The sequence below is a fragment of the Drosophila gunungcola genome (genome assembly GCF_025200985.1).
Source record: "Drosophila gunungcola strain Sukarami chromosome 2R unlocalized genomic scaffold, Dgunungcola_SK_2 000079F, whole genome shotgun sequence".
In the NCBI taxonomy this organism is placed as follows: domain Eukaryota; kingdom Metazoa; phylum Arthropoda; class Insecta; order Diptera; family Drosophilidae; genus Drosophila; species Drosophila gunungcola.
The window spans coordinates 327,981-352,523 of NW_026453177.1; the positions used below are offsets into that span (position 1 = coordinate 327,981).

General features: G+C 37.1%; 3 protein-coding genes across 7 annotated transcripts in view; 2 read left to right on the top strand and 1 right to left on the bottom strand.

Moving 5' to 3' along the window:
• Window positions 1–19,574, top strand: part of LOC128256973 (uncharacterized) — a 31,257-nt gene extending 11,683 nt beyond the window's left edge. The window contains exons 5-6 of one of the 3 annotated variants that reach the window (XM_052987737.1): window positions 18,708–18,828; window positions 18,968–18,996. In XM_052987737.1, the coding sequence (XP_052843697.1) occupies window positions 18,708–18,828; window positions 18,968–18,981 (135 nt within the window). In that variant the 3' untranslated portion in view covers window positions 18,982–18,996. Of the gene's footprint in view, window positions 1–17,018; window positions 17,604–18,707 lie in introns of those variants that run through there. The other 2 variants (XM_052987736.1, XM_052987738.1) reach the window with 2 other exon arrangements.
• On the bottom strand, window positions 10,784–16,591 carry LOC128256959 (uncharacterized). Of its 3 annotated transcripts, none has more exons than XM_052987703.1 (6): window positions 16,445–16,591; window positions 13,906–15,309; window positions 12,000–12,123; window positions 11,803–11,945; window positions 11,401–11,748; window positions 10,784–11,341 (listed from the first exon to the last, which is right to left on the bottom strand). In XM_052987703.1, the coding sequence occupies exons 2-6, from the start codon at window positions 15,278–15,280 to the stop codon at window positions 10,815–10,817; spliced, it is 2,517 nt and encodes an 838-aa protein (XP_052843663.1). In that variant the 5' UTR covers window positions 15,281–15,309; window positions 16,445–16,591; the 3' UTR covers window positions 10,784–10,814. The 3 variants fall into 3 exon arrangements, with proteins under 3 accessions (XP_052843663.1, XP_052843662.1, XP_052843664.1); XM_052987702.1 differs by lacking the exons at window positions 10,784–11,341; window positions 11,401–11,748; window positions 11,803–11,945; window positions 12,000–12,123 and adding exons at window positions 12,223–12,927; window positions 12,987–13,331; window positions 13,382–13,524; window positions 13,581–13,713 and having other exon boundaries at window positions 16,445–16,579; XM_052987704.1 differs by lacking the exons at window positions 10,784–11,341; window positions 11,401–11,748; window positions 11,803–11,945; window positions 12,000–12,123 and adding exons at window positions 13,190–13,331; window positions 13,382–13,524; window positions 13,583–13,713 and having other exon boundaries at window positions 16,445–16,581.
• Window positions 19,575–21,794: 2,220 nt separating the features above from the next.
• On the top strand, window positions 21,795–23,663 carry LOC128256972 (protein takeout). Its single transcript, XM_052987735.1, has 4 exons — window positions 21,795–22,485; window positions 22,657–22,894; window positions 22,958–23,091; window positions 23,148–23,663. Exons 1-4 carry the CDS (start codon window positions 22,401–22,403, stop codon window positions 23,588–23,590), a joined length of 900 nt encoding a protein of 299 aa, XP_052843695.1. The 5' UTR covers window positions 21,795–22,400; the 3' UTR covers window positions 23,591–23,663.
• Window positions 23,664–24,543: the final 880 nt, after the last annotated feature.

Here is a 24,543-nt window from a genome sequence, read left to right on the forward strand (position 1 = left end):
CTCGATTACTTAACCCGATCAAAGTAATTTTATAAACTTGCAGAGGGTATTATAATTTCAGTCAGAAACTTTCTACGCTGTGACCCTATAAAGCATATATATTCTTGATCAGCATCACTAGGAGAGTCGATCTAGCCATGTCCGTCTGTCCGTCCGTTTCTACGCAAACTAGTCTCTCAGTTTTGAAGCTATCTGCATGAAACTTTCCAAAAAGTTGTCTTTCTATTGCAGGTAGTATATAAGTCGGAACGAGCCGGATCGGACGAATATAGCATATAGCTCCAGTTATATGTATATTAAGATACATATTTAAAATTCCTACGTCAATAGCCGTATTGGATCGTATTGGATCGGACGAATATAGCATATAGCTCCAGTTATATGTATATTAAGATACATATTTAAAATTCCTACGTCAATAGCCGTATTGATGCTTCAGGCTTTTTAAAAGTGTCAAGTTTGTTCAAAGAAAATATTTACAAGCACCTTGACACCTTAAAGGATGCTTCGCAGCATACAACAACCAAACGAAAAGAAAAACTGAAAATCAGATTGAAGTGAACGAAGGTAAATAGACGGTTTGGTAACTGCCTGGGTGGTGAGTTCTTGGTTTTCTTTTATGGGATTTCCATTTTCAATACGATTGGGAGGGTGGATGGACCTTCAAGATGCGAAATACGAATTCAAACAAGTGACACACAAAGTTTAGAGTTGAAGAACTTAAAATCTTTTACCACCCCTCTTTCACAAGCTCGAACACCTTTCAATAAAATCCCTTCAGCTTAATATTGAAAACTGCATCATTTGAATGTGTATTTATTGACGTGCCCTCAAGGGTGCCCGGATGGTTGTCCTTTGGGTTTTTCATTCTAATTTCCGCCGGTGATAAGTTGAATTATTGACAAGAGTCTGCGGCAGTGCCAAGAAGAGCCCTGGTCGATGTCCAGCTTTCTGTGTTTTCAATGTCCTGCTCTGTGTCTTTCCCCATTGGATTTGATTTCTGATCTTTGGGTTGCCATGCCACCCGCATCAAAGGATGTCGTGGTATCTTTTATTTGATAATATTTTTTTACTCGATGTTGATTTTTATTGGCTTTAATTTATGCTGATTGACACAGTTATGTATTTTTTAGTAAGATATTGACGCTCCCTTATCAACCAAGTCGTTTTCTACCTAGAAACTGCGTCTCCATCCGAAAAAATGTTTGTTAAAATATTTCTATTTTATGCGTACAATACAAAAATAGCACCGCACCACTACGAAAGTTTATTTTTATACCCTTGCAGAGGGTATTATAATTTCAGTCAGAAGTTTGCAACGCAGTGAAGGAGACGTTTCCGACCCTATAAAGTATATATATTCTTGATCAGCATCACTAGTAGAGTCGATCTAGCCATGTCCGTCTGTCCGTCCGTCTGTCCGTCCGTCTGTCCGTCTGTCCGTCCGTTTATATGCAAACTAGTCTCTCAGTTTTAAAGCTATCTGCATGAAACTTTCCCAAAAGTTGTCTTTCTATTGCAGGTAGTATATAAGTCGGAACGAGCCGGATCGGACGACTATAGCATATAGCTCCCATAGGAACAATCGGAAAATTAATTGAAAAAAAAATATAACTTTGCTGTTTTTTAATTTTTTGTTTAGTTCTTCGACATATATCAATGGTTAAATAATTCAGAATTATGGTTTAAATTTCATCAAAATCGGACGACTATAGCATATAGCTCCCATAGGAACAATCGGAAAAATAATTGAAAAAAAATTATAACTTTGCTGTTTTTTAATTTTTTGTTTTGTTCTTCGACATAAAGCAATGGTTAAATATTTCAGAATTATGGTTAAAATTTCATCAAAATCGGAAGACTATAGCATATAGCTCCCATAGGAACAATCGGAAAAATAATTGAAAAAAATTATAACTTTGCTGTTTTTTAATTTTTTGTTTAGTTCTTCGACATATAGCAATGGTTAAATATTTCAGAATTATGGTTAAAATTTCATCAAAATGGACGACTATAGCATATAGCTCCCATAGGAACAATCGGAAAAATAATTGAAAAAAATTATAACTTTGCTGTTTTTTAATTTTTTTTTTAGTTCTTCGACATATAGCAATGTTTAATTATTTCAGAATTATGGTATAAATTTTATCAAAATCAGACGTCTATAGCATATAGCTCCCATAGGAACAATCGGAAAAATAATTGAAAAAAATTATAACTTTGCTGTTTTTTAATTTTTTGTTTTGTTCTTCGACATAAAGCAATGGTTAAATATTTCAGAATTATGGTTAAAATTTCATCAAAATCGGAAGACTATAGCATATAGCTCCCATAGGAACAATCGGAAAAATAATTGAAAAAAATTATAACTTTGCTGTTTTTTAATTTTTTGTTTAGTTCTTCGACATATAGCAATGGTTAAATATTTCAGAATTATGGTTAAAATTTCATCAAAATGGACGACTATAGCATATAGCTCCCATAGGAACAATCGGAAAAATAATTGAAAAAAATTATAACTTTGCTGTTTTTTAATTTTTTTTTAGTTCTTCGACATATAGCTGGTTATGGTTAAATATTTCAGAATTATGGTTTAAATACGCAAGTAAATCATAATTTTAATGTTTTCAAAAATATTTAATTCTTGCGATAGCTGCAAGGGTATATGAACTTCGGCTTGCCGAAGTTTGCTTTCTCTCTTGTTTTAATTATTTTTATTTTATTTATTTTATCAAATAATATATGGTAAGAGTTCTAATTTTTAAAATGTCTCTCTTTATATTGGTTAGTGTTCCACCTATATTAATAATAGCTGAACCGTTATTAAAATGACAATTTTGGTTTCCCATACCAGCTAAATGGCAGGCTAGATCAGCTCGCATGGTGAATACATATATACTTTATATCTTTATTGACAGAAATTTTAATATTCTCTGCAAAGGTATACAAACAGTATCCCGTTTTAAGGTGTTTATATTTTCATTTTAGTCAAGTAATTGAAAACTACTCAACATTTAGCCACACGCGTATATCTCATAAAAATCAACCCATTAGACCTTCTTCTGCCAGGATTATGGCCAAAATGCGAGAATGCGTGTCGTATGTAAATTAATACAAATGGAGAAATGGGAAAATTTTGGCAAGAGAACCAAACATGCAAAGGACATAAAAAGGGCACACGCAATAGTCTGAACTAGAGTCTTCAAGTGCTAATAAACTACATGCACATTCCGAATGCGCGTTAATAATTTATGTGGGCTAATAGACGACCAGATAACCATCATATGCAGGGAATCCATATCCTGCCGGCTTACCTATCTATGTATTTATCTATCGTAGCTTCTGTTTAGAAGGCTACAAGGGTGTCGCTACCCGCTGGGGCTGGGCCTCCGTCAACCCTTTTCCCTCGTTTTAGGCGAAAATTTATGAGACCTAAGAGCATCAGCTTGAATATGGATATGTGAATAATACTTTTGTAAATTTATATCGACGACCTTGATTCTGAGTATATATAATCAAGATATACAGTCCACTCCTCTCTCTACCAAACAAATTTGTTCCTTTGTTTGCATATCAACATGACACACTCACCAAACGTCCGTTCACTGTTTCTGAAATTTAATTAACAAAAGGGTCAATTGTCGCGTGTGGGCGGAATACCTTTCCCCGACTTTGTCTTACCTATATTTGTTAGCAAACAATATTTTTGATTAATTTATGAATTTTCGTGTGAAGTGTTTTGTTTTCTTTATTTATGCCCCTATGAATCAACATTGCGTGTCGCTCAAAAAAGTTCATGTTTAATAAGAGAACATTTTGGTAATTACACTCATTGTGGTTAATCGTTTGTAATTACACCAAAAAGATATAAAGGTGACTTGTGAAATACGTGTAGTGTCGCTCATCAAGTAATTCAATCGAATATGTTAGATAAATTAAACTTTAATATATGGCTATATAATATCGTAGCCTTTTTCAACTCTATTGGTATCGCATTTTCATAGTGGGGACCTACTGTCACCATACAACTTTCACAAACTATTTTCAAAATCAAATTAAAGCAAAGGACAAAGGCCTAGATACTCACACTTTACTTTTCATCCTCCTATGCAAACATCTTGCATGTCGAATTGCCACTTCCAGATGGAAGTTGGAAAAGTTTCATTGAAGTAAAATCAACAAATGACCTCTGAACTTTTCCAGCCCTTTATTTTGTATTAGTTTAAAAATTGCGGTTACAGATTCGATTGATTTTTTGACTGCATTCACATTACAAAGCTATACAATTTCAACAATTATCTATGCCATAAAATGCACTGAACTTGTTTACCACCTAAGCGTTACACAGCGGTGTCCAGCCATGAATTTTTTATCTACATTTGAAAGTAAAACTGCTTTGGGCACATAGATAAATAGAAACTGTTATTGCTCAAAAAACCCCGTCAGCAAACACTGCTGTTGAATCAACTCTAGATGGACGCGGGACTCCATGCACACTTAACGACGCTGTCCATGGCAAATGTTTACGGAGCCGCAAGAGTAGGAGTCAATGCGGAGATGGCATGAAGCAGGGCATGAATAATAAATGCTCCAGCACCGTCCAGTTAGAATATGTGCTAAACTGTCAGAATTTGGAGACATGTCGAGCACTTAGATGTACACGACAATCTCACACCCATCCACTTACAATTTGTACACACAGCCGAAAGAAACCCTTTTCCTCTTATATGAGCTTTCGCCACGGTAATTAACTTTACAAATCGCATGCGAGAGTGTGATTAATTATTCCAAAACCGGACACTCAAACTCGCAAGCCGGACAGTTAACCCATTTCGGCATCGATAAGGGTTGAACTCACAGCTGTGGAAGAGGCGTTGCGGGGTGTGTGTCTGGGCTTTTGACACTTAAAATTTCTAAAAACACATTTGATGAATGTTCGCTCATAAGGCGTAAATTGAAACTATTCTTGACCATGGACCCAAAACTTGAGGCCGTTTGACCACATGCCACTTAGCACATGGTTTGGCATGCGGACCTCAATCACCTAACCCAAACCACTCACATCTTAGTATTCTTTGGACGGTCGCACATATGTTTCCCAGAAAAAGGATTTTCTTTCGGCCAGCCTCCTTCTCAGAGTCAACATTTTGCATTAATTTTGACTTGGTCAACAACACATTAAGCACAACGCAAAGCACAAGTATTCAAATTTCTTGTGGTCAAGGACGTGTGCGACTGTGCAAAAGTTTTATTAGATGCTTATCGCCAAATTGAAAACTGGGTGCATGATTTATGCCTCGTGCCGGCTCAAGGCACTCACACAGCATCCTGTTCGAGATTTTTAACCCTCATATTCAAGCAATCCCTTAGTATTCTGGTACTCCTAATTTCATATTAAAATGTACATCTCCAGCTTATATTTACAACAGCTGTTTATTTCAGCTTAAACAGGAAAGGAAGCAAACTTCGACAAGCCGAAGTTATATACCCTTCCAGCAATTGTGCAATAGCACAAACGAAATATTCTTCTAAATTTCGATTTATATGCGTATATGTTTAATAACATTGAAGCTATGATGATTTTCAGCTAAGTTATTTGATCTTTCCTATGGCAGCTATACGATGTAGTTTACTATGTCCAAAAGAAATTTAAAGAAAAGCTAAAAACAGAAAAGTAAACCTTTTTTTTCAATTTATTTTTTGTAATATTCCGATTGTTTTCATGGGAGCTATATGATATATTCGTACGATTCTGATAATTCTGAAATAATAACGCAATACAATATTTCGAAGAACTTACAAAAAATTTAAAAAACATCAAAGTTATTTTTTTTCCGATTGTTCCTATATGCCATAGTCGTCTGATCCGGCTTGTTCCGACTTATGTACTACCTTTACCTCGAAGACAACTTTTCGGAAAGTTTCATGCAAATAGCTTTAAAACTTGAGACTAGTTTGCGTAGAAACGGACGGACGAACGAACGGACAGACGTACGGACAGACGTAAGGATAGACGTACGGACAAACGTACAGACAGACGTACGGACAGACAGATCGACTATCCTAGTGATGCTGATCAAGAATATATATACTTTATAGGGTCGGACATGGTGCCTTCACTTCTGACTGAAATTATAATACCTTCTGCAAGGGTATAAAAATTTAAAGGTGGGTGAAAAAAAGAGAAAGGGTTTACTTGGGGTTGTTGACCGTAGCAGCATTCCTATTTGATCTATTTCCTCTTGAGTTCAAAGCTAGCTGACTCAAAGAGTTTATTCTTGTTTGGCTCAATCGAAAATTTAAAGAATATATATATATCGAAACGAGCTATTAGTCTTTTCTGAATTCAGCATTACATAATATTTAAATACAGGACGAATTTAATTTTGCTTCTTCAATTAAAAAAAAATAAAAACACTTGAAATTTTAAGAAATGTAAAAAGGAAACAAAAATTACTTTTTTACTTTAAAACTCAAACAGTGAACAACTTGGTTTGCTTTGGAGTGGAAACAGCAAGCAAAAACTTATTATAAGCACATTATAATATTCGCGTATGTCTGCCTGTAGCCGCATTGTGCTTTATTTTTCATAATTTGCAGGTCTGTTTGTTGCTACTGCTGATGATAAAGAGCCCACTACAGCTGCAACCCAAAACAGAAAAAAGTGAACAAAGTTCTCTTTCCTTTCTGCATGCAAAGCAACTGCCTTGGGTGCCCATTTCCTTTAGTTCTCTCAGTGGCAAAAAGTTAATGGATTGCAAGCTTGCGGTTTCCTTGGTATCTTCAATTAAAACGCGAGGACATGGGGCCCTGTCTTCGCTTTCACTTAATAAAATTGTTGCGAGTACTTATTACTGAGAATTAAATAAATACCCAGAAAATAAAAAGCAATGATGAGACGGAAAGTTTTATTGTTTCTCCTTATCTCTGTATTACTTCTTGCCAAAATAAACAACATTTTAAACTCTATTTGAGGTTTTTGTGCAGCAATTTTAATAGACATATTAAATCTTAAATTTACTATAATGAATTGAATATATATATGGCAGACTTAGAAGAGAAAAGTTTATATTCTGTAAATGAGGTTAAAGATTATATTTTAATTGTATTAAACCGAATAAACCAAATTATGCCTTTGTTTCTCTTCTTAAAAGAACAGGTTTTATTTTCAGTGGCCCACTAATAAGGGCAATTTGTATATTCATAATCATAATCAGTCGTGTTTTTCATGTTAAGAATGTGTAAGAAAGGAAAAATCGATAGCCTACATCAGAATCAACCAAATAAAACTCGAGGAACAATAGCTGGTGAACAAAGCAGAAACAACAATAATTAAAGTCCCAAAATGAGTAACAACCCTCTAACGCTGCAGCGAAAATTATACGGCATTCAAGATTTCAAATTCTTTATAATATGTGTAACAGCATCCACAGCTCAACGAAATTCTTTATTTGTTTGTTATATCTGAAATTCCTATTTATTAAAAAAGCTAGTCACAGTTATTTAGAATTATAGCCACTGACGTTGAACTCCAAGCATCGATAATAACTTACAGACAGGCCCACACCATATATAAACTTTTTATAAGCATAAACGAATCTTTTCAGTATCAGTGCTTATCAACAGATTTGAGATCAGTTCGCGCTTAGTAGCTTAGCTTAAAAAAAGAAAGTAACAAATAATGATGCTCAGTGCATATTTCGGCTTTTGGGTTCAAGCCATTTATCGACGATCAACGTTCTTAATATGAACTATGAAAAGGTCAAGCTGTTGTGTGTATAGTTGTTGCATCTAGTTGTTGCATGTGTTTATCGCTCATTTTGTTATGTTCTCCAAATCGATTGGTTGTGATTCCACAACGATATGTCCGTCTGTGCGTCAATTATTAGGCACCGAAGAATAATTTCCGAGACTTTATCATTTTGACTTGACATATTAAAGAAAACTTTCAATGGTTATGGTTTCTTAAGTTTATCTGAAATTAATTTGATATTCCCAATTACCCTTTTAATGACGCCTCGGCACGTGTGCTGTTAAGCAAACTTTTCATGCTTCTGCACAACAGACACACATTTCCTCAAGGTGAGTTTTCTGTTGAAAATGTCATTGTCGGTTCATCCAAGTCCACCCCCAACCAGCTTGCGTATAAAGAGGGTTTTTGGGCTCCTCTGGTCACGCCAGACGCATATGCTAATTAAGCAATTAATATTTGTGGGCGAGACAACTTAATTTATTTACAAAGAAAACATATTTTCCCTTATGAAATGTGATATTGGTTCTTGGACCTTTTTTCCGTCCTCTTATAGTCTTGCGTCATGCGGCAAGACAATAAACTTATCACATGTTACCCATTGCCTTGGGCCAAAAACTTTTGCAGCCAGTTTGATTTGCGGTCGCCCTGGTTTTGTCCCTTGCTTGTCCTGGGCTCGCCTGTCAGGACACTGATATGCGACTCAGTTTTATATTATTTAAGAATATCATGAACTTCTGATGCATAGTCAGCAATAATATTTTCTCAGACAGACACATTCTAAACTGCAAATAAGTCGGCCTCGGGCACTGTTTTGCGGTCACAGCCGGTGGCTTTGTCGAGTATGTGCCTGTCTTTAAAGACGCATCCAAGTGCATATAGAAACTTGAGCTTCTGTTGGGGTAGCATTTGTCAGACGCCAAAATTAAATGAATTGAGTTTGGCTGCGGTTTTTCTGACAGATTTGATTAAGTTGGTCGAAACAAACAATGTGAAATATAATTTTGAAATTTTAAGGATGGTATAAAGAAGTTTGTAAGCTGTAACCCAAATTTAAAATATTGGTTTTTAGACGCCCGAATTTTATGATTCTATACCATTTGTGTGCTGAGTCTTAAAGCTAGAGAGTTAAATCAATCGCAATATTTTTTCTGCGTTACAATCTTTTAAAACCCTGTGCGAGGGTATAAAAGGTGTTTGAGAGAACCAGTAAATTTGGGAAGTGAGCTTCGATTTAATTTTCGACTTATATTTAGTTCCACTTGTGAAAAGGTTGCCTTGGCTCCCACCATATTTATTAACAATACAAAAAAAGGATTAGGGCACATGTTTATCCTTTTTAAAGTTCACGCAACATTTAAACTGACCTGAGCTCATTTATGAAAAACAATTTTGTATATTTCTTGCCTTATTTACTCTTTGCACATGCTCAAAATAAAGCTTGACATTTTATTTAGTACGAAGCTGCATCCTTTCTAGTTGTTTTTGTCAGTTAAAATGAAATTAATTTTTTGTGAATGTCTCAACTGGCACACAAGGCCAGGCCTTTTATTCGTGCTTAATGTATAACCGAACTGATTTTTGATTTAAACCACTGTGTCGAGTCTTGACTTGTCTTTTCCCCCTCACCCTCTTCTAACCTACCCTCGCTGTCTGTTCATCCTTTCGCTTGATTAAGATTAGAAAGCGCCAAAAACAAAAAAATTCCTACTCCTTCCGTTGACTTTACAAAAGAAGAGCCTTTTGTACCCCAAATTTGGTTTTCTGCAAAAGCAGGCATATGGAGTGCTGTTGCCTATTTTGGTGGTTGTCAGCAAGAGCTCTTCGAAAAGCAAGTATTAAATCGGAATGCAAGAGAGTATAATATGTATTTATTTTTCTTGTTATACGCGTTACTCGTAGAGTAAAAGGAAGGAAGCTTTTCCGTACCCCATAAACTATATATATTCTTGATCAGGATCAATAGCCGAGTCGATCTAGCCTTGTCCGTTTGTCTGGCCGTCTGTCCGTCTGTATGAACGTCGAGATTTCGGAAACTAAAACTAGAGATTTGGGATTGGGCATGCAGGTTCTAGTGTTTCCTAAGCAGCGCAAGTTAATTTCAAAACGGCCACATTAACGCCTACAAATCGTGAAATTATTTACTGCCACTCTTCGACATGTTAGAAGGTTGGGGTTGATTGTTGTGTGTGCGTTTTGGTTATATCTATCAGACCCAGCAAATTTGTATTTTTTTTTTTATTTTTTTTATTATTTTAGAAGTTATGGGGTCTATGAAGCTCTCTGCCGCCCCTCTGACACTGCTTGGCCACTGATCGGCCGCTGCTAGCAGATGAGAGAGAGCGAGAGAATTACAGAATTGTTAGCGGGGGGTGGGGGTGCTGCACGCCCTTCGCTTTTAGCGCCACCTTAACTTCGATTGTACTTATGTTGAAGTTTTTTTGAACGCTTCAAGAGTATTTATATTTATTTTTTTTTTTTAATAAGATCTGTAACATAAGAGTATAAATAGGATTTAATGGGAAAATGATTAAAAATTACAATTAAAATTGACTTGACTGGGCGTGGAGCCCAGCTTCACGACCGTTTTCGATTTAAATTTTACTTATACTACACTTTATTGCACAGCGCCCTCTATCTTGAAAAAAGTGCTGCAGCAGTTACCTTTTATCAGTTACTGTTTTTGTCTTCGCTATAGATAGTAGCTACCGCTCTTATACTGTTAGCAAGTGCACCAACCATGGGTGGCGTCTAAGTACTCAAAGAAAAACGTCTGGCAACTATATCCTTTTAATACTATTTTTGATAGGGTCTGCAAACTTTCTTATGTACCCTCTATATTTTATACGAAATTTCGAGGGATTTCCTTTATTTTGTTAACCCAATTAATGGGCAGTCTCCAACCCCATCGTTTGAAATTTGCACTTACTCAATCTGAATCCTATGGATTTGGTAGATAGATCTAGATCTCCCACTTCCAGCATTTCGCAAAATTAATTTGTTTCTTTGAATAGAAAATATAAATAAACAAACTTGTTTTTAGATTTATTTACGGTTTTGGTGTTTAGACATAGCCTACGAATATGAAAGCAATAACCGGAACGGCTAAGACGAGATTAGATGTTACGTCTGTAGCACCGTTACAGCCCAGATTATTTAAACTGACGACATACTGTGCCTCATCGGGTGTTTGGCAAGCTTCAGCTGTACATGAAATCTGACCAGAGCTTTGAGCCTGTACTGAAAAAAACAAAGGGGGGCAAGGCTCGAAATCGTAGCCAGCACAAGCATCAGTAAGATCATAGCTAAATGATCTCGTTGCTGTAGACTCGCAGGTCTCTTCCGCCCTTATTGGCGCACTCAGGTTTCTAAATGGTAGTTCAATGCTTCGAGATGTGCAAACGGTAAAAGTAATTTGGCTAATGGGAGACACTTTAAGGTAACGCATGCTCTGTCTGGATGGTAGATAAAGTGAGTCCAATCTGTAAAAATTTATACTGCCCAGGCGACCAAATTGTTCAAGGGAGTTGATTCCAAGCTCGGTTATAACACCGTCTGCGTAGCATCGTGGATTGGAAAGACGCCGAGGCACTACAAGTAAGTAAATTGTAAACTTGATTCATATTCATTGTAGATATAAAAAGCCTCACCTTGTCGAATTCGTGTAATGACGGGGTCACCACAGCTCTCGGGAGATTTTTCAGTGTTTAGAAGGAACAAATCTTTGCTTGGTTGTCGAACGAAATCATAGAACCTTACCATTGCTCCACCTCCGAAATAAATGAAGTCCAAGTTTGGCAGACGCCAACGCAATCGCTCCAAGTATCGCCGACAATAGTCATAGTCATGCTCATCTACGTAGGACAGGGGACTTGGTACAAGAAGGGCAACTAATGACCGTCCTCCTAGATTGTCGGTAGCTCGATCTGCTTCGAGCAAGTCTTCAACTCTTGCGCTCAAAGTGTTCAAAATACGTGGCAGATTGAAACCAGTTGGATCTGTAATATAAATATTTAATCAGAAGGATCCCTTTTATTTTAGTTCATTCTCACGCCAAGTGTGTGATGTGGAATTCCATGCCTCATAAACGTTGATAATGTAGTCGGTGGTATTAACAATGACTGACGTATCAGAAGCTGCGAAAACGGTTACCTTACTAGCATACGGGTGAATGTTAATACCCTGAAGAACGTAGCTGAAACAGATTATGTTAATATTTGTATTTGTTTCCCCCGCTTAGCGCACTTACGCAACGTAATCAACAACCCAGTTGTATGGCCAGTAAGTATCGACAAATACATATATATTAGTCATAACTGTAGTTGAGTTCGATATATCAGACCGTTGTTGAGACGGAAATAAGTCCAAAGTCGCTAAAACGTAATAGATAGTTAAACTTTAGTCTCTGCTTGTCTTACTTTCACATAGAGAGCCTACCGGGAACCACTCTTAAGGTAAAATTAAAACGGAAATTTTAGTTCTAGTAGAGAACATTTATTACGACTATTTCACTGGAACTTTTACTTATGTACGAAAAAATATATTAGCAATTTTAAACGACAAAATAATATTTAAGGTTAGCGGAACGGGACATTGAACTTTGACGCCGGTCCTCTAATACTACCATAATTTAGACACCAATCACTGAATCAGTCTCTGTAATAACAAGGCAAATAGAATTGTCATCAGGCTGCCTGCCAGGCCCGAGACACCGCTATAGCATCCCATGTTAACCATAGACATAATATAACGCCATTGGTCCGGCGTCTGGCAGGCGTCCTGTGTGCAGGATGTGGTGTTTGAGGTTGCCTGAACTGACAAATACAAGTCTGGACACTGGGTGATAGTGTAGTAGCCATTACAGGCGCTTGAAAGGTCATAACTATAACTATTTCCAGTTATTGGAGTGCAGCTCTGATCTATTGAGTTGGCCGTCGTGCTCGTTGTTGAGTTCTGTTGCGGCCACGAATAGGAGCGTGAAGTACATATGGTGTAACTTCCTCCGTTCTGAGACTGAATGGTCAAATACCGGTTCGCCCCAGCTCCAAAGAAATAGTTGGCAGAGACTCGGTAAAAGTTAACCTTGCCGGGCCCAACATATTGGGCCGTTTGATCAGTACCCCAACTATTTGTGTACCAATTCGATCCACAACGAGGGTTAATGACGCGACGAGGAACTGCAAGGAAAAATATTGGGTAAATAATTAATAAAAGAAATATATAAATTATTGTTTACTTTGAATAATGCGTTTCGCTACGGGTCCTGCCGAAGTTGCCGCCGTACTGCCCAAAGAAAGGGAGAAAAGATCTTGGGAGGGATCGCGAACAAAGCTCGAAAACCGCTGAATACTTCCACCGCCATAATATATAAAGCGCAGGTCTGGAATCTGTTCTCGAATGTACTGAATTTCTGTAGTTGCGTAGCTGGAGTCGCCATCATTAACAGTTTGTTGATTGGGAATGATTAATGCCACCAGGGAGTGACCACTTAAACTGGAATTGGTCTTTTCAACGTTCATTAAGCTTTGGGTTAGGTTCTGAATCGTTCGGAGCACGTTAGGAAGATTAAATCCTTGAGTATCTAGAAAAAACTTTTTAAGTAAAGCAAATAACTATTAAATGATAGCTTACATGTCGCATGCGTAGTCACATTCCATTGCTGATATACATCAGTAATATAGTTTGTGGTGTTTACAATAACCGACCCATCTTGTGCCGAAAGCATGGTGACCGTGCTGGCGTATGGGTGAATATTTAACTGCTGAATGACATAACTAAAAAATTATTTAGTTATAATGAAGGTCTGGAATGGGTTAAATAAGTCACTTACACTACGTAGTCAACAATGGTTCTATACTGCCAGGATGTATCCAGGAAAATGTACAGATTAGTCATTGGAGTAATGACATCCGTCAAGTCAAGATTACTTGTTGCCGTACAAGACACATCGTTAAGGGATTGTGCTGTTGGAGGAATAATACAAAAAAAACGAAGGTCGTAGTGCACACGACGACAAAAAATTCAAAATAACTAGCTCGTTGCAGCTTAAATAAACATTAACAGCTTAAGACAAATCAAAATGTAAGGTATACTTAGAATCTGTGTTAATAATGAAAGGTGGTTCCGCAATAAAGCTTAAAATAATGATTACTTACGCACATACGTCACGAGAGATAGGGTGGCGTTGCCGGCAAACTCGGCAATAGCGGATGGTTGGAGGGTGACACGTAGCTGCATTTCACGATCCAATACTTGAGCAAACGCACTAGTCTGGTCCTCCATTTCCTGTGATGGTGCTACATTTGTGAATTGGCTTTGCCTACTGCAGGCATTGATACCGGAACTAAGTACTCCATTTGTGGAGTAGTACATGCGTAGCAATTGAGAAAGCTTAAGGCTGGATGCTTGAGTTCTCCAATTGGCCACATTCTTGGCAAGAATCAACCCATCAAGGCCACCACGGATCTCGGCATCGGTCGCCTCAAGATTGGTCCTTTGCGATAAAAAGTACCAGTGGGGTAAAACAGTATCATTCCATCCTCCTGTAGCTCCAACAGAAGCAGCATTGCTGTTCGACCCTGGAAGCTGAACCAATGACACCTCAGCCAAGTCTCCGGCCAAAGTAGCCGCCCACCGGTTGTCAATGCTATTACTTGTCTGGAACTGACTGCGACCACGTGCACCTCGCTGAGAGGCCAGAGCTAGCAGGGTGTTCAATTGGACTGTCTGCTGCTGAACGCCAGCTGCGATTCCGGCAATCAGGGTGCCGGCTGAAACCGTTCCCCAGCGAGTTCGAACAAGGCCATCTTCAACGGGGCATTGGCTAGGACCTTCCGGGCCGGCATAGGCCCAATCGGATTCATAGTCCATTTCTCCCAATTGTCCGTATTTTGATTCGGAGGTGGAGGAACGACCTCGCTTAGAGCGCGTCTCGAGCCATTCAACATCACCAATAAAGTTGTTGTCATAATCCTTCTTCAGTGATCGCGGCAATCGCTGGGCTCGATACTGAGATAGCTGATTACACACTGTGTTCTCATCGCCGCGCAATCTTGTGTCAAAGGTGCTTGATAGCAAAAAATGAAGAGAGCACCGCTCCACACTTGTCAAGGAACTGTTGGGAAAGCTGTTGGCATTTCCCGGAATCAAACGTGAAAGCAAGATTTTGAATTTCGGAAACTGAAAGCCTGTTGGGCTGTATGGTATTACGCCGTTGACGGCATTAATTCCAGGGGCTTTTTTAATACCGTCTTGACGGAAACGATGCAACAGGGACACCGCCACGGTTCGAATATCGGCTTGCACACCTGATGTTCCGGCGTAGCTGTTTTCCACCTTCTCAATAAGCGAAATAAGAGTGTCCATGTTGGCCGGTAAACGATTATCCCGATTCATGAAGAAAGATGTGTTGTAGCACTCGACCAGTGAAGGGGGTATTTGAAGCATTGCATTTTCCTGTGCCATTGCAACCCCCAGAACTAGGACCACACCCAGGCAGGCAGCTGCTGCCAGAAACTGTTTTGACTTCATGCTTTAGGTATTTCGATTTCGTTGTGAACCTAGAGAACAAAGTGATTGGGTCATTAGAGAATATTGCCACATTTACTAATAAAAGCTGATTTGACCCTGACACGTAAAGTTACAAGCCAGTAGCAACTGCCTATCTTTGCTATGTAACTTCAATATAGACAGGCAGCCAGGGGATTCAATGATTGCACTCACACACACACGAATTCTTATCGCAGGTGGCTTATCAATGGGCGGGCAGGGGTCTAAACTATGGATGTGTAAATGGTTACCTAGTGTGAATGTTGAAATTTTAATCTTACATCTTAGCCATTACGAAAATATTTTTTGAGCAATACTAAACTATTTGGTTAATAAGAAACGAGTGAATCAAGTAAAGCGTTCTAGTCCTTTTTGGTTAGCGACTTACTAAATACTATCAAAAAAGCAAGGATGAGTATGTATATAACCAAAAAGGTTTTTTTATAGACTTTTAACAAAATTCTTAATCTACTCCTAACTTTTACGTCTTCTATATTAAAGTCGCGTTATATTTTCATTTTAAAAATGTCCAATTCGTTGAAGAACGATTTAGCTATAAATGAGAAAAATTATAATACATTACCCAAGTTAAACAAAAAGGCTTTAATTTTCGACTTATGACACACAATCTCAAGAAATGAGTAAAGTAAACTATTAAAACGCAGGAAAGGTGACGGTTTTCGCCAATATTATTTTGTCAATTAAAAAAAAGGAATGTAAGCGCTTATGAGTCAAGTGTACTATGTATGCCATATTCATTCGAGAGTACTGTTATAGTTTGTCCCATATAGATTGGTAATACCATACAACTGATAAGCCATACTTTGCGATTCATGATACATAGGAAAATGAGTCAGGTGTAAAATACACAAAAGAACATTGCGGACCCGCGTCCCACACGATAATTTAAGGCGCTTTGATTAGATAAAAAGTTTAACCTAACTGAAAAAACGAATATCCAGTCATTCCTAAACATTCTTTTAACTTATTTTGTGTTGGATTTTCCAAAAACTAATTTTGCCAATTCTTTTTTTTTTGTAACCTACACATTACTTTATGCACAATGATGTTTATTAAATTCCGAGAGACTTATCGAATAATGTTTTAATTTAATTTTAAATTAATTAAACCGCACTGCTGTATTACCTTGTTCAACCTGATGGTATTTTCGTACTGAGTGGTAACTGCTGTGCCCAGTTAGAGCTGTGCCTCGCCCATGTGCCGACTCAGGCAACTGTTGTAATCTTTGAGACAATTCTTATCAGTTAGCAGTGATAAGATATGGAGGGTTTGGACTGGGTAAATAGTTGTGAACCTGTTGGGCAAAATAACTTGTTTATGTTGCATGCTGTTTATGGTATATTTAGGTATATTGTCTGCAGACTATAAAAGAGAGGTCTAGAAGAGAGAGAGAGAGAGTTTTCGGTCTAACATTTAGTCTTAAACTTTTAGAGCAAAAAGTGCTTTATAGAAAAAGTTACTCATTTATTATCTGAAAGACACATTTTAAAATTTTTAGTTGGTTATTATTAAATAAGCATATTCCTCATCTAGCTTTTGTTGGCTGATACTACTGCTCTAGTAGTTCGTGGCTCCAGTTTTACACCTGAACTCCTAATATTTATGTGATAATTTTCTTATCCGTTTCTATATCCATTTATTTTTTCATATCATTGTTTATGACATTGACATCAGCGTTGACAGTTTTAAATCTTTGCAGAGACAGAGAGAGGCCTTGAGGCCTTTCCATTTGGGTGAGGAACGCGCTTCGATGGTGTCTGCCATGCCGTAGAAGTCGAAAATCACGGCGACTGCATCCTTCAGAGGTGTGAGTGCTCTAGTCCTCTAGGCGGACGCTTCCTGGAAGAGAAGGAGCTGAAAAGCGTAGGTCCGCCTGTCAAGAAGGTGGAGGTGAAAAGGAGGTGCTTCAAATTTTTATTTTATTTTTCTTCTTGCTAGGTGTGGAAGGATTGGAAAAGATGCATTTTTAAGAAGGTACCCAATATTGTCGACAATTGTTTGAAGGAAAACGAATTTTGCAAGCTGATGGTCGGTTCTGTGCTTACGCCTGTCTGAAGTAAACAAATCAAATGAAATATTTATGGTCATTTTCACAGTTTCCTATACGTACATGTCGCTGAACAATAGTATTGTGAGACGAGAATGACGGCTAAAATAATATATTTAGTTTTTTCTGTTGTTCCTGTTGACAATTGAGGTGGGAGAAACATGGATGCCAATATCGATTGGTAAAGGACGTTAATGGTTGAATACTTGGATTTACTAAAAGAAATAAATGTGTAAACATCATAACATTTTATTTTAAAACATAAATTTCCCAACATTTCAGATGTGCGTCAACTTTGGTTGAGTTAAGCAGCGATCTCCTATCGCTAACGACGAAATTTTGAATCTTCACGTAAAAATATTTAAATGCCAACACAAGGACGACGTACGTATGTTTGTGCGTGTGACTTTCCTATAAGCGTCACTTGGGAATCACACTCAATCCAGCAAGCTTCTGTTCCCCAGTTCTTCAGTCCTTCCACAATTTTTTCTTGACAGTAGATTAGCCACCGATATACTGTATATGTATGTATATAAATGAAACGCACTTAGTTATAGTTTTAGATACACGTCGTCACTTAAAATAACGCCGGTCGAAGTAGAGGTGGAGAAACACCGATACCAACATCCATGTCATCGATGTTTGGCGGGGCAACATCGTGTTTTTCCATCTCTACTCTACTCTTCACATCTAAGATAGATGTCTAGGAAACGATAATAACATAAAAATGTTAGGAAAACATTTAACATTGCCGTTACAACAAAACTGATCAGGGCGATGGATTCCGGCTCCATGATTGCAGACACTTCTGGAGATGGATCTTGGGCATCCAAGGGCTAATCCGGCAGCAGCTCTTTCTGCCTGCTCGCCGTTTCGTTCGGCAGGGCAACATCGATGTTTTTCAATTTCCATCTGCGGGCAGGAAATGCTTGTAAACTGAAAGTAAACTGAAAATAAAATTTGTCTGCCGACAAGAACTTCATTCCACGGAACAATTCAAGCTTGTCAAATTTTATCAACGCTTTTTACGTCCTTCGGCACTTGCTTGCCCAGGCTGACGAGCGTTGGACGAACCATTTTAATATCAACTTAGTATCTTCCAAAAAAGTAAAAGTTACGAAAAATTATCGGAGAAGTTGCGCTGATATTTAACTGTAAAATAACTTCCCCGCATTTTTGTCTGACAACGAATAAACATCTTATTAACTATTTATTTTTAATATCCCTACAAGCTATTAAACTCTACCGTTTTTGTTGTCCGGTTATCCAGCCATTTCCTAGTGTATATTAAAATATTGAAGTGAACATTTTCTTAATTATTCTTATTATATCTTATTACAGAAAAATGAACTGCGCGTGCTAAGGACCAGAAATTATGGGCAGCGGCACAGCAACGTTGCGGAAACGTCCAGCGATAACCATATTTTTATCGCAACAAATATCCTCAAAGCCTATTTGTACCGTAAGATCTTTCTATTCTAAACAAATCAACATTTATTTATATAGACAGAAAATTAAAAAATATAAACGTTCCTATTTCCAACGTTCCTGTATCGCCGCTATCTCGCTGATGCTACTTTAACATTTCTGTTAAAAATTAGTGCTGCAGCACTAAAATATGTCATTGCTCATATTTAATTAGTGTAAAGAGTCCAGACTCAAACCATGGGTAAGAACTGTGATAAACGTGTTCCGAAGACAAAAGCCATGTAAATGGATTTTACAAAATAAGAGTAGACGGTTATAATTTATTTGTTGAATATGGATCGTTTCCGCCGTCTGGTTTCATTTGTCTGTCTGTCCAGAGATTTGTGTTCAGCATGCAGATTCTTGTTATGCCTACTCAGCGCAAGTTTATTTCACAAATTGCTCACGCTCACTCTTACGCGGACAAATCGCGTAATCAATATTACAAAATTAAAGTTTAAACATTTGAATTTTCAATGATTTAAAGATTCAGTCGTTTGAAGAACACCTTTTCTATTATTATAGGTTAGCTATTTAAAATTACAAATTCAAATATTTTTTATCAAGGGGATATATTTATCAAAATACTAGCCCCTCGGCGTACTTCTTATCACCCCGAATTAAAATATACGGTACACGGTTTTTATACCCTTGCAGAGGGTATTATAATTTCAGTCAGAAGTTTGCAATGCAGTGAAGGAGAATTCTCCGTCCCTATAAAGTATATATATTCTTGATCAGAGAGTCATGTCCGTCTGTCAGTCTGTCCGTCTGTCTGTCCGTCTGTCTGTCCGTTTCTACGCAAACTAGTCTCTCAGTTTTAAAGCTATCTGCATGAAACTTTCCCAAATGTTGTCTTTCTATTGCAGGTAGTATATAAGTCGGAACGAGACGGATCGGACGCCTATAGCATTTAACTCCCACTTTGCTGTTTTTAATTTTTATTTTAGTTTTTCGACATACATATAGTAAAATATTTTGGAATTACGGTTTAAAATTTATCAAAATCGGACGACTATATCATATAGCTCCCATGGAAACAATAAAATTATATAAATATGTTTTTAACGTAACTTTTCTATTTTGTAATTTTTATTTTTTAATTCTTTTTGTCTTATTATTAATTTGACAGTTCAGAATTAATTTTATTAAAATCGGAAAACGATATCATATAGCTGCCACAGGAACTATCGAATAATTTAGCTGCAAATAATCATAGCTTAATGTTATTAAACATACGCAAGTCAATCATAATTTTAATGTTTTCAAGAATATTTAGTTTTTGCAATAGCTGCAAGGGTATATGAACTTCGGGTTGCCGAAGTTTGCTTCCTTTCGTACTTTTTTTAAATCAAAAAAACAGAAACTTTTGCAAAAAAAATATAATATATAATATAATATTTCAAACCCTTCAAATATAATATATAATATAAACAGAAATATTTTAAACGCGTTTACCGGATTTTCTTTGTTATTATTGTTGTAAATACATAAACCCAAATTCCAATATAAAGAAATGAGGGCAAGATTCAACTAATACAGAAATAAGAGAAATTTTAACAGCTCGGATACGTGTGTTCGTGTACGTTCACCATCATCGCTTCTCGTCATTTTGTGGTAAATCCATTTAAGTTTTTAACTTGTGTTTTATGTACTTCAGCGCAAATTTGATGCCTGCACGCAATGGGGCGTTTGCGCCCTTGCCTCTCCGTTCCTTTCTTTGAACATCCTGAGTCGCAGAGTCCAGCCATCATTTTATAGCACTTGAAAACTTAATTAGGCCAAAATACGGTGTGAACGCCTATTGATGTAAGAGAGATTTTTCGTTTTGCCAGCTGTGTGGGATTTTTATTACATGCATCAAATGTAATTTGTTACAAATTTGATGTGATTCTATCTTCTTGAAAATAGCATAAATAAAAAAAGTTGTTGGTAAGGTGGAGCTTAAATAGAGGCTGCTTGCGTTGGGTTTTTTTTCTGACCCATCATTTAAATGCGTTGCAGGTTTTATGATCAGCTAACTTTTGATTTTAACAGGGAGGGTGTTTTCCCACTATAAAATACTCGTTTAGATTAAAAATTGTATAAACTTCTGTGTTTCCCTAAATTTTTATGCTTTTGCAGAGTGTATTGAAATTTCAGTAAGAAGTTTACACTGCAGTGACGGAGGCATTTAAAGTATATATATATACTAGGAGTGTCATTCTAGCAATGTCCTTAGGAACTTTTGGGTTTCCCTAAATTTGTATACCCCTTTAAGAGGGTATTATAATTTCAGTCAGAATGCTTGCAACGCAGTGAAGGAGGCATTTATATATAAAGTATATATAAAGTATATATATTCTCGATCAGCATTACTAAGCGAGTCGATCTAGCCATGTCCGTCTGTCCGTCCGTCCGTTTCTACGTAAACAAGCGTCTCAGTTTTAAAGCTATCTAAATGAAACTTTTCCAAAAGTTCTCTTAATATTGCAGGTAGTATATAAGTCGGTACGAGCCGGATCGGATGACTATTGCATATAGCTCCCATAGGAACTTTGCTGTTTTTTAATTTTTTTTAGTTCTTCGAAATGTAATCATGGTTTAATAATTTGGACTTACGTTTAAAATTTCGTTAAGATCGGCCGACTATAGTAAACATTTTTTTTTTAATTTTTAATGGTTTAAAATTTTAGAATAACTTTTTTAATTTGGTTGGTTGATACTGACCGAAGGCAATTACTTTGTTATAATAATTATTACCGTTAATTTGTTTTTCTTTTTATTAATAAATATATAATTTTTATCTAGTTGTCATTTATTTTGATTTAACAGAATAATTTGATCCATTACCTAATTTTGAATGCCATATCAAAAACGGAAAACTAATTTTATTCAAAAACGCACTGTTTATAGTGTTCAATTTTGAACACCTATTTTCTATGAAATAGCTTGTAATGTAGATTCTTTTTCCTTTCTCGTGGTGGCAAAATTAGACCATTTCCTTAGGTTTTTTTTGTGCTTTGCTTGTTTGCTTCATTACCAAATCAAAAATTTGCATCAAAAATATAAACATTTTTTGGTTTCTGATTGGTGTTGATGTTATTCTCAATCTAGTTTTGTTCTATCCTGCCGCATCAACAACTTAAGCGCGAAGTTGGGCCCCTTGAGGAGGCTAAACAAATTTACTATTCAAATTTTCGCAGTTGATTTACTTGCATATATTATTTAGAATTACAACCGCATATTCAGCTTTGTTTTAATTCACTTAAAATACAATAAATTTAACTTTACATGCAGGGCGACAACTCACGTGCCCCTGAGCGGGTAAAGCGGACGTATTCGCTTCTCAATTTCCAATAGATATATTTGCCTTGTGTGTCAGTAGAAGCGAGCTGCACGTTAAAAGCTACGAAAATGTCGCGAGAGAGAGACTTTAGTTAAGCTTGCTTAATTCAATTAAAAGCACAGCATACTGGCTTATGAATCGTTAGTCGATCGCTCGAGCGCAACAACTACGGTTTATTCAAATCCCAGATCCCTAACGCTTAACGTTAAACATTTTTTAAACGAATAAACGCGTTACTGATGCTTTCCTATTGGCGTTGCATAGATTTTGGGTTGTTGCTGTTGTGGTTATTGGCGTTGTGCCCCTATGCCCATTCAAAGTTGCGTAAGTTTCCAACTGCTAAGAATGAATCAGACCTTTAGCAGCATTGTGTGACTTGCATGCTAATTTATGTGTCAAGGTCTGGAAGGTCTTAAGAAATAAATATGTAAATTTGTAACCGACATTAACCAAAGCATAATACTCATAATGTCGTTTTTTTCACTTTTCTGAAAGCGTCGACAATCAGACCATGTGTCCGAGATGATCCTCAATTGGAGCGTTGTATTATCAACGCTGTTTACCAAATAAGGCCACTACTAGTTCACGGAAATCTGGGGGAAGGCTATAAAACGCCTCCATTGGAGCCCTTGTCCCTAGATAATATCGAACTAGGACGGAGTAGCCAGTTTCAAGCTGTGTTTACCGATCTCGAGGCCAATGGAGGGAGTAACTTTATTATTGATCGCCTTATGTACATAAGTATTAATATTTGTAAATGCCTCATTTCTCTAAAGTCTTTGTCTTTTGCCTAAAGTGCCAAACCGTTAGATATATCGTATGACCTTTGGATTACTCTTCCGCGCATCGACTTTAGAGGAAAGTACTCATTGCACCTCAACTTGCTGCTTCTAGACATACAAGGAAGGGGGAACATGCAGGGATATTGTGGTAAGTTGAAGCTTTTGTCATAAAAACGAAAATCCAAAAACTTTATTCTAAACCAGAAAATGCAAAAGCATCTGTTAAAATGCGGGGCTCTCGCTACCTACGAAATGGTAAAGACTATGTAAAGTTTACCAAAATGACCATGCGCATTAATTTTAAGGACTTCAAATTGAACCTGGAAAACCTTTTCAATGGAGATCGGATTTTGGGAGATGTCGGAAACAGCCTCATCAACAATAATCAGGAATTATATCTAAACGAGATTGTGCCAGGATTAGAGCACGGCCTATCAAAAAAGTTTTTAGATGTGGCAAATGAAATCCTTGCCACTGCGACCTTTGATGAAATGTTCCCGCCTGGAAGGACTGTTATCAACCCGATTACATATCCGTCACGTTCACCATTATCGGGTCTCGGTCCAGCTATATTTGAACCTCGTGTGTCTATCCAAAACCCCGAAGGTGGTATTTTAGATGAATTACCGCGTATACAGAACCACTAGTCAAGCGCAAATAGTTTTGAGGACATAGTTATAAGTACAAAAATAAAAAAAACCTTTGTTTTTTGTAACAATTCGATGGGAACGTTTCATCGTGAGAGCTATAATTTCACAAGTATTCTAAAATTTAGTAATATAGTTAAAAAAAACGGCTTTCGGCTTAGGTATTTCAATTTCCTTTCGTGGCTGTGAGGAGCGCGCATAACTTTTTAATCCGCTACCAAGCCTGTTTTTGGTTTTGCATATTAGTCTTAAACTTTTAAAAATGTATAGTCACTGCCTAACGGCTCCGGAGGGACAGTTAAAAGAGTATATATATATACTTTTTTCCCCAGAATTACACCTGTTCAATGGGTCAGGGCGCGCAGTGCTCTTTTTTTTTTGGCCTCTTCTCGCTTTTGATTAATCACCGGCAGCGACAAAGATGAATTTACAGAGATTTTTTTCCTTAAAAGTTTTTACTTTCGTGTCTTGGCAGAGAGGGCAGTTAATTGCGTCGGATGGACTTGGTCGCCAAAAAAAAGTGTTGCCTCCCTAGTAAAATTCAGCTGGCTCTAATTAAATTCATGCGACGCAGCTGTCACTGGCAAGAAAAAAGCATTATCGACTTTTAGGCGCTTAATATTTCAAATGAAAATGTTTTTGATGTAAACAGAGGGAAGTCAAAGGAAAACCTTGGCAACATCTTCAACTTCCTTACTGGCCAATGCCTTGCAAAGTGTCGCCGGCATTAATTTCATTTATTAATTTTTAACTACGCCCGCGCACCAAAATAAAAGGAACTTGATAAATGGAGAGCTAGCAGGAGGAGCATTACGAAGAGCGTGCACTGGGAGATGGTTTAAAATCTTTTTCTTTTCTTTCATTGTGCGCGTCCCCATTTTTTGTTGCTTCCCTGTTTTCCCATTGCTTTTTTTCCGACCTTTTTTGTTAATTTTTTTAATTCTTTGCTTTTC